Source organism: Oryx dammah, unplaced genomic scaffold (assembly GCF_014754425.2).
Source record: "Oryx dammah isolate SB20612 unplaced genomic scaffold, SCBI_Odam_1.1 HiC_scaffold_22, whole genome shotgun sequence".
NCBI lineage: Eukaryota > Metazoa > Chordata > Mammalia > Artiodactyla > Bovidae > Oryx > Oryx dammah.
The window spans coordinates 41,833,706-41,843,222 of record NW_024070206.1 but is presented as its reverse complement, the minus strand read 5'-3'; the positions used below and the strand labels follow the sequence as shown (position 1 = coordinate 41,843,222).

At 50.2% G+C, this 9,517-nt stretch overlaps 1 protein-coding gene across 41 annotated transcripts in view; it reads left to right on the top strand.

Moving 5' to 3' along the window:
* Window positions 1–7,008, top strand: part of CELF4 (CUGBP Elav-like family member 4) — a 314,257-nt gene extending 307,249 nt beyond the window's left edge. For 37 of the 41 annotated variants that reach the window (XM_040264891.1, XM_040264916.1, XM_040264902.1 and 34 more), the window contains one exon: window positions 4,855–7,008. Coding sequence is in view for 5 of the 41 variants with exons in the window: in XM_040264923.1 (XP_040120857.1) it covers window positions 4,855–4,881 (27 nt within the window). In the remaining 36 variants the exon portion in view is untranslated. Of the gene's footprint in view, window positions 1–2,818; window positions 2,906–4,854 lie in introns of all 41 variants that reach the window. The other 4 variants (XR_005725249.1, XR_005725251.1, XR_005725250.1 and 1 more) reach the window with 1 other exon arrangement.
* Window positions 7,009–9,517: the final 2,509 nt, after the last annotated feature.

Genomic DNA, 9,517 nt, shown 5'->3' with positions numbered 1-9,517 from the left:
GGAACCCTGTGTCTCTGGACCTTGGGAGCCCCATGTCTCTGGACCCTGGGAGCCCCGTGTCTCTGGACCCTGGGCTTGGATCTGAGTGTGCTTTTGCACAGCGTCTGCTCCGAGCTTTGCAGGCACAGGTGCTTTGGGTCAGACCTGCCTGGTGCTGGGCTGTGGTTTTGGGCCTGAGCCTTCTCCGGCTGGAGGCCAGCTGTGTTTCGAACCTGGCATCTAAATTGGCTCAACTTGGCCATAACTTCCTCATCCAGGTCATGGGGGGTGGTGCTTCCCAGGCCTGATTCAAGTTCCCCACGCTGGTCAGTGACCCTGCTGCCACGTCTAGGGCTAGGCCTGGAAAGACTCTTGCAGAGGGCGGCCAGGCAGGGGTCAGGGTGGGCAGCGGGGCCACTGTTCTCACGTGAAGGGAGTGGCCAGCCAGCAGAACCTGGGGGAGCCTCTTTAGGCTAAGTATGAGAGTGTGTTTGCGTGCTGGGGCCAAGTGTGTGTGAGAAAGTTCCCTCGACACAGCTCTGGGGAGGGGCTGTGTGGAATCCCCAGCATCGGCCAGAGCCAGGCCCTGAAGGGAGGCTGGAGGAAAGCTGGCAGCCAGTGAAGGAGCCCGGCGGCGCGGGGAGGAGTGGGCGTCCCAGGACTGGGTGGGAGGGTCCTTGGGAGTCCCTTAGTTACACTTGCATGGCTGACACCTAGTGCCCTCTGTGCCGCGTGGCTTGTGGGATCTTAGTTCCCCCGCCAGGGATTGAACCTGGGCCCTGGGCAGTGAAAGCGCAGAGTCCAAACCACTGGACAGCTAGGGAGGCCCCCGCCCGTGCCCCTCAGCTCTGAGGCCTCTTCTCCCGCCCCACGGGCCTGCCAGTTGGCTCTCATGGGTGGTGGGTCTGTGGGTTTTCCTTATGGAGGGGCTGGGGCTGCAGGCGGGCCTTGGTGGGCCCTGGTCTCGGGGAGGGAATCTGCTCAGGAGGAGCCGGACGGCAGGCAGGGCTGAGCTCTGTGTAGGCAGAGATGCCCGGGCTCCTCCGAGAAGGCAGAGCCGGGGGCCAGACTTAGGCTTAGAACCGTCACCTCTCAGCTATGTTGCATCTTATCTGCAGCAACATGTCACGGTCTCAGGCTTCGCTTCCACACGGCCTGAGGGAAAACCCAAAGCTGAGAGCAGGAGCCACTGCAGGTAGAAGCCGGGGACATTGGAGCCCAGCCTGGTGCATTGGCTTGGCACAGGCAGGGGTGCTGCAGGGGACCAGGGGCTGGGGAGCGAGCTCAGGCATAACCAGGAGGAGGGGGTGGGGCTAGGGACCCCCCAGGGCCCTGTGTGGGGGCAGAGGACCCCAAATGGTGAATGAAGCGTGTTCAGGACAACTCACATTGGAATAACTGGATGGTGCTTCCGAGAGGGAGATCTCAGCCTGCACCAGTTAAGACTCCATCAGTAAAGAAGACAGTGAGAAGGGTCAGTCTAGAAAGCTGTACGTGGCGGGGATGTAGGGTGTGAAGGAGCCGAGAACCGGGAGGCGGGGGTAGAGGGAAGCAGAGGAGCAGGGTGACAGCCGCAGGGACCGGCAGGGAGCCAGGCCCATAGCTGCCCCTCTCTGGCGGACTCTCCATTTCCCTTTGACCTACCCTCCAGGGCACCCTAGCCTCCCCCGTGACCCTTTCTGAGTCAGAGCTTTGAAACCTCCCAAAGGCTTCACGTGCCAGGACCCCGCCTCACTTTGGGCCCCCTTGGGAGCAAAGCAGAGTGAATAAGGCAGCCGTGAAACAGGAAATAAGCCGTGCCAGGGCGTGTTTGTAGAGTTCCGAGAACACTGCCATGATGGACTCTAAATCTCACAACTGAGAGTGCTCGTTTTCTGAAGGTTCTAAGGATCGAGGGCTGAGGCCGGGCGGCAGGGGCCAGGCCCACGGCCTCCCGCAGCCTCCCGGCACTCTTAGCGGGGACGCCCTTCCCTGGGGACGGTGGCCACCGCGGGCCCGGGACAGGGTGGGAGGCCGGGTTGTCGTGGGTGTGGACTGTCCCGGGCGGCCGAGTGTTTCCTGGATGGACCCCCGGGCACAGCAGTCGCCTTAGGCAGCCTCTGACCCACCCGGCAATTGGGAGCCAGCCAGTCAGGCTCCCCTTGCTGACCACAGGCTGCAGCCAGGGAGGCTGGGGAGGCGAGGCACGCTCGGCCCCTGGGGGAGAGAGAAAGAACCAAGGAGGGGGTCAAAGCAGAGAGCGTGTCCCCCTGACCTGCTCGCCGGCCAAGGTGGTTTGAGGGGCTGTTTTCTTTTTCTCTGGCCCCCTCGCCACACTGCCCATGCCCTCCCTCCTGTTACCCGGAGCATGACGGATGCCCGTAGTGGCCCTGTGTGAGGCTCTGCTGTTGTTCACAGTGTATCACCTGTCTGCATCAACAACCGTGTGTGCGTGTGCGTGCGTGCGTGTGCGTGTGTGTGTTGACGTGCCCATGTCGTTCGTCTGTCGCTTCCTCCATCCTTTTGGGTTTTTTTCCGTTCTCTTATGATTTGACTGCTGTTCTCTCATCTGAGCTTTTAGATTGATGCTGTGGTCTGGTGCTGTATAAATATTTTTCCTTTTAATTTTGTTTTAACTTCTTCCTTGCCCGTCTTCACCCTCAACCCGACTCTCCCTGTCCCCCCCCTCCGCCCCGTCCCCCACAATCCCCGACCCCTCCCACCCTTCCTCCTCCTCCTCCCCCCCTTACCCACACTCTTGTCCTCTCTCTCTTTCTCTCTCTCTCTCTCTACATATATAAATATATATATAAATCTTTTCTTCTTTTGTCATTCAATCAAATTCCAACAACCCAACCAGGGCCAGTCAAATCCACCACAGTCTCGCGCTGAGCTAGGAATAAAGTTCACGTAATCACATGAGAGTGGAGAAAACAGTCCCCCATCCGTAAGTTCAAATCAACTCAAAGTTCACAGTGTGACATGATGGCGTCATGTAACAAGGCTAAGAATCGGTTGCATGACAATTGCCGTCAAGTTTCGTGGAGGTGCTGTGATTGGAGCGTTTCTCTTGGATGTTGTATCCGTTGATGGTTGGCCAGTCATGATCACACGTGCATTTTCCTGACTTTTGTGCTGCCACAACCTTTTTTGCTGTGCTCATTTTCGTTTCGTTCTTGGTGCTTGCAGTGGTTTTACTTTCTGTTGTTTGGTTTTTCTTGTTCAGCGTTTTTTATGCTTCTCTAGATGTCACATAGAGAAAAAAAAAGAACAAAAAAAAATAGTAAAAATAAAGATGAATTCCCGAATTATCGGACATGGGATCATTTAACTGTGCAAACCATTATTTTTTTTTCTTAAAAATAAGGAAAACACCTTAAAAGTATCTATGCGTGGTTGATTTACTTGCACTTGAAAATATTGTGATTTTATTTTTTTCTAGAAATTTGGGGGCCTTTTTCAATTGACACTTTCCTAGGTCTGGTCTTTTTCAAGTTAGGCTATTTTAAATCTCACTTAAAAAGGAAAAACAAAAACAAAATCTCTACAGTAACAGAATGATAAAAAAAAAAATTCTAAACCAAAAAACTAGAGCTCAAAGCCCGAGGCCTCTGAGAGAGAGCCCGGTCACAATTGTAAGGTTTGTATTGTAGCTACTTCTGCTAAATTAAATGTGGGGAGGGGAGGTGGGGGACCTGGGGCTTGGGGAGGGCTTTTTGGTTGGTTTGAAAAAACAGTACTGACAAAAGCAAAATGCACTTTTTTGTTTACAACTGAAAAAGGGTCCTTGACAAGTGTTTTTTAATTTTATTATTATTTTATTTGGTGTTGTAATTGTTTAGATTGCTGTGTACGGTTTGCTGTTTGTTGAATCAACAGTGTGAAAAACCTGCCAGCATGGATTGATATACGCATGACGTTGTCCCCTCAACTGGGGGCTTTGCAGTTCTAACTCTCTTGATGTAACCAGTCACCCCCATGTATAAGTGGAAGCTGCTTGCTAGAATGGAGACGAGTCTCATTTGTTAATTCACAATGGTTAAGCATTCTCCTTCTGATTCTAGTCAGATCATGATTTTTTTTTCTTTGAAATGCAAAACAAAGCACCAAAAAGCCACCATTCAAAACAAAATCGAGAACTGTCTGAGTTAATTTAACTGATGATTAAATCCGTTCTAACTTCTTTTAGGTTCTCCCATCCACTTCCTCAAAGTGCTGAATTTCCTCTAAATTCCCTGGCATGTATGAGAAAAACATTACGTGTGTGTGTGTGTGTGTGTATCTATGCATATACATACACACATATCCATGTATATCCACATATGTGCAGGTGAATATATTCTACACATATATCCAGATATACATATATATACATAGCCTCGCAAATAGTTACTGACCTTGGAAAAGAGGCGGTTCGCTTGGAAACTGGGCCAGGGTTCTACAAAATTCTCGTCATGGACCGTGGGGAGGAGCGGGCTGGGCTGCTAGATTTCTGCCATCTTGTTTGCTAGGCTTCTGTATACATATTGTATCTGGGCTAGATCCCTCAGAGGTCAGTTTAATGATGAAGTCATACCCCACAGTCACAAATTCTTCCCATAGATCTAGCCATCCTCCAATCCAGAACTTTAAAGGAACCCAAATCAAAAACCGTCTCCTCTGCTACAGCCATCACCTATAGCCTTCCCAGTGGTTTCTTAATCTGAATACAAGAGTCAATTTCTTTTTTTACGTATCATGATCATGACTAATTCTCATACTGGTCTCTTCCCTCCCTCCCGCCATCCCCCCCAAGAGCTCCCACCCTAACCCCCCTGAGGCAGGTTCCTTTTGGTGTTTGGATGTATTTTGCATTTCCTCTCTTGGCTTAATCAGCCCCGATTTTCTTCATTTTAGGGCAGGATGCTGAACGGGCTACATTAAAAAACAAACCTCTCTCTATATATATTTATAAATGAGAACTGTTGGATGACACCTTTGACATATCAGCCAATATCAATCAAGCTGAAGACTCCAGACACTCTCTGTGACTGTCACATTTCTTCAAGGAAAGTATAGCGTCTATGGAGTTCAGAGGGCACGTGTTTGGGGGAAAAATATATATATGACAAAGGGAAGAAGAAGATGAAGAAAAATGAGAAGAAAAAAACAAAACAAAAAAAGGCAACTTTCAAACAAAATAACTTGAGACAAGGTGGGGAGACTGCAGGGCTGGGAACTGGGAAGGGCCGCTGCTTCCCGATCCCCGGGGCTTTTCCAGCCCGTGGGCGCCTGAGGCAGGCTGGGGCAAGCGGTGTGGCTGGCGGGGCCTGGTCCCCAGGGGGGCGGCTGGGAGGTCGCCACTGAGCATCTCTGTCATTCCTTTAGCTATTTAGGGACCAAAGGACCAAACTTTTTATTGCAGATGTGTAGCTCTAGGTCAAATAGAGGGGGAATGGAGGAGAACCTCCTTTCTGCCTCATGGCTGTTCTTGAAACAGCTTAGAGTGATTCTATGAAAAAATGTAATTAAAAAAAAAAAACACAAAAAAAACAAAAAAAATTTAAAAAAGGAAAAATAATGCTTCAGTGCTTTTAAAACAGCAAGATAATAGTTCTTTGATACTTTGAGAGGCGCTTTGATCACCCTCATTCAAGTCTATGACTCTTTCCTATGGTTTTCTGTATTATATGTCTGGATGGAGCTGTTAAGATGAACAAATCGGTGGATATTTGGGGAAAGCAACAAAATACGAAAACTCATTAACTGTGAAGTGTGAGAAAACTAGGGGAACAAAGGGGGCTGACAAGGCAAGATAATTGTTGTGAAAAGTCTGTAAATGCTTCTAACTCCCCCCCCCTTAAAATCATAATAGTTGTACAGAATTTTAAAAAGGAGAAGTTTAAAATACCTATATAATAGAAGAAAAATTAGAGGAAAGCAAAAAAGAAAAAAAAAGAAAAAAAAAACCTATAGAAGTTAGCGTTATTGCTAAAAATCCCAGATGTTGTAGGACTGTACTTTTGTAGAGTTTAGACTGAGCATCAATCCCTTCTCCCCGCGAGTGCTGTTGGACGCCGTTGACCCCGAGGGCCAGGCCCGACCCGCCCAGAACCGTGGGCCTCGGGCTGCCCACCCCCGGTGGAGGCCGCGCCGCTGGCAGGAAGGCCCGCCGCCGCCGCCCTCGCCTCGCTTTGCTCCGGGAGCTGCGCGCGCTCGCCCGCTCCGCGCAAACCCTGGACACCTCTGCTTCACTCGCCTTCCATGCTTGCTCCAGAGACTTTCCGGGCAAGGGAGACCTGGGAACTTTCATCTTAAAACAACTAAACAACACACACACACACAAAAACCTTAACAAGAGAGAGAAAAAAAAAAACAAAAAACAATCTTTGAAGAATTTCTGAAACTGTTTACAAGGAATTTTGAAAAACAGGGATGTTTAAATGATGCCGGCTCTGTTTTTCTGTAAATAAATTTGCATATTTTGTAGGACTTTTAATTGTAATGATAGAGAAAAAAACAAGGAAAACTATTTAATGAAAGCACGATATTTATCTTTGGTAAATGACTTTAGAGCAGTTAAAAAAGACATTGCTTAAAAAAACTCAGAATCAGAAAAAAACACTGAATTATTTAAGAACACATATATTTTAAAGTATAACATATTTATTATAATTTATTTGCACCGTTGGGAAGACTTGCTTTGACCTTCTGCCTTGACACCCTCTTCACTGACCTCTGGTTCATCTGGAGGCCTGGTGGGGAGGCCCTTGGACCTACCATGTTTTTTAATTTTTTGCTTTAGTACATCTATCTGGTTCCTCTCAGGCCTTCTGCCTTTCCTTTCTTTCTATTTTGTTGGTTAATTATTTTAAAAAATTTTATTTTTCTTTCTCTTGGCTCCTTTTTAGGATGTCCAGATGTTGTAAAAAAAAAAAAAAAAAAACAGCTGCAGTTCAGTACAACTGCTCTTTTCACACTCAACTCCCTAAAGCTCCTTGTAACCTTCTGTAACTATTGGATGACGCTTTCTCCAGCTTAGCCCTAAATAAAGCACAGTTTAAAAAAAAAGGCTCTTCCATGGTGGTCTGTGGTTCCTGGAGTCTGGCCAGCCAAGTCTCTGTGCCCTAGGGCTGGCCCACTGGAAGTAGCTTTGATCCCTCCATGGAGCCAGTCTGCTGCCTGGACCTTCTAGAAAAGTCTCTCTTTACTGGTGTGCACCTCTGAAAGTCTCCTCTGCATGCCCATTCCTGGGTTCCCTTGTAGGACTGGCCACAGAGCCCACACCCAACAGGAAGGAGGAGAAGCCAGAACACCTTGAGTTGGGGTGGGAGGATGTGCTCTGAGGAGCCGAGGAAGGAGACAGTGGAGGCAGGACCTGCAGTAAAGAAGGGGCAAGACACAACCCCAGACAGCCCAGACTTGCCATGGTGCATTTTGTTCTTGGTCTTGCACCTTCCATTGCCCTGACATTTCTCTGGGTGGAGAAGACTGAGGTTCTAGATGACCCGCAGAGGCGGGGCTCTGGTGGGAGGAGCCTGGAGTGCTGCCAACTCTGTATCGAGAGGGAGGCAGGGAGATGTCCACACCTTGAGTGCCACAGGAGGCTTGTGAGGAAGGCATGGGGCGTGGGGAGATGCCCAAGGCAGGAGACCGGGAAGCAGGGCCTGGGGGAGCGGAAGTAGGAGGGAGGGAGCAGGTCCTCCTGAGGTGAGAACCCAGGTGCACGACAGCCACGATTCTTCGTCACACTCCGTCCTGGGACAGCCCTTTCTCGCTAGTCCATCTTGTCCCCAGGGCCCAGGCTCTAGCCTTGCGGACCTGTCTAGGAATAGGCATGCCCCACCAAGGGTCTCCATCTCCTCCCCGCACGTGATGGGAGGGGGCGGTGACGGGAGTCCTGGCAGGCACAGGGGTCTGTCTGTCTGTCTGTGCCCTCCTGTGAGAGGCGGGGAACGGCTTCAGCTCCCCGTCCTCTGTAGGGGGAGTGGCAGGAAGCAGCACCTGGGCCCTGCCTCCTCCTCGCCTCGCATCTCAGTCCCCAGGCAGGGCCCTCTCCTGTGCGTCCCATGCTAGCCTGTGGAGATGCTAGTCTGGGGAGAAGGGGCCTTCACTCCTCGGGACCTGGGGCAGGCCTTCAAGCCTTGAGGTTCTAAGGTGAGACCCTCCCTGTCCTCTGAAATAACCCACACTTAACCTGCCAGTTCTGAGGAGCATCTAGGGAGCTGGTCTTCTTGGAGGAATACACTGCGAGGGGTAGATGTCTCACTGGGAGTTATGCAACCCTGTGAGGAAGGGAAAGGTATTTTCTAGGGAATTCTCTGGGTTTTGAGCCTCAGACTATTCAAAACCGTGGTTTCTGTTGGACATTTGCAGCTGAAAGCCACTGTGCCTGCCAGAGGGTGACAGCTTCAACCACATTGCCTCCAGTCACTCTCTGAGACCCCAGGGAGCCCCGCCGGCCTCCCCAGCCCTTCCCCACTGTGTCCCCTCTGTCCGGCATGGCGCACCCCCACCTCCACTGCTCTGGCTCAGGGGCAGTGGGGCCTCAGGGAACTATCCCCAAGGAGCTGGGCTGTGCAGTGGGTCGGCCTCTTTTGCTCTGTTCCAGGCATGGCTGACTGAGAAGAGAGATGAAAACACAGGGCCCAGGTGTGAATACGCTAGTTCTAGAAAATAAACATTTATTTAAAACCACCCACCAAGTGACTGGGTACACACAGCACATTTAAGAGAGAAGGTAATGTATTAGCCTCTGCGGGGTGTGTGTGGAGGCGTGGGGGGCACCAGAGGTTCCTTGAAAAGTTGCTGCAAACTCTCGGATCACTTTGCACATGATTACAGGGAGCTCAGGGGTCCCACAGCCCATCCATCACCCCCTGGTTAAGAACCCCTGATTTGCAGTGTTATTTAAGAAAACCCAAGACACAGCTCTCGTTCATTTCTGCTTATATTCTACAGTTTCCTCTGGTTTCCTCTGGTAGTACAGTCATCCCTCAGAATCTTCAGGGCATGGGTTCCTGGACCCCCGCAGATAAGCAAAGTCTATGGATGCTCAAAATGGCCCAGTATAGTCGGGCCTCTGTTTTTGTGGGTTCTTCATTCGTGGATATGGAGGGTCGGCTATATTCTACCTGCAGTGTGTGATTCCTTCACAGCTTCCCTAGTTTTTTTTAAAAGACTTTTTGTTTATTCTTATAAACTTTTTATTTCATGTATAATGGAAAGTAGAGATACTTGCATAACAACCCCCATACACAGCATTTAGCTTTAACATACATCAATTCCCTGATTATTTTGAAGAAAGTCCCAGTTATCAAGTCATTTCATTGGCAGACACCTCTGTTTTCCCTCAGTGTTATTGATGCCACACTGACATGCTCTGGCCTGTTGGGCAGCTGCACCCTTGCTGTGTAAGTGTGGGGCATCGCTGTGGCCTCTCCCAGCCTCGCGCACAGGTGGGCACTGGTGTCCGGGCCTCCCTCCAGCCCCTGCCCTGGCAGCACTTTCAAAGGCCTTTCAGCTCTTCATCCACCCTTCTGTACTCATATCTTCTCTCTCACTTTTCTCTTTCCTTCTC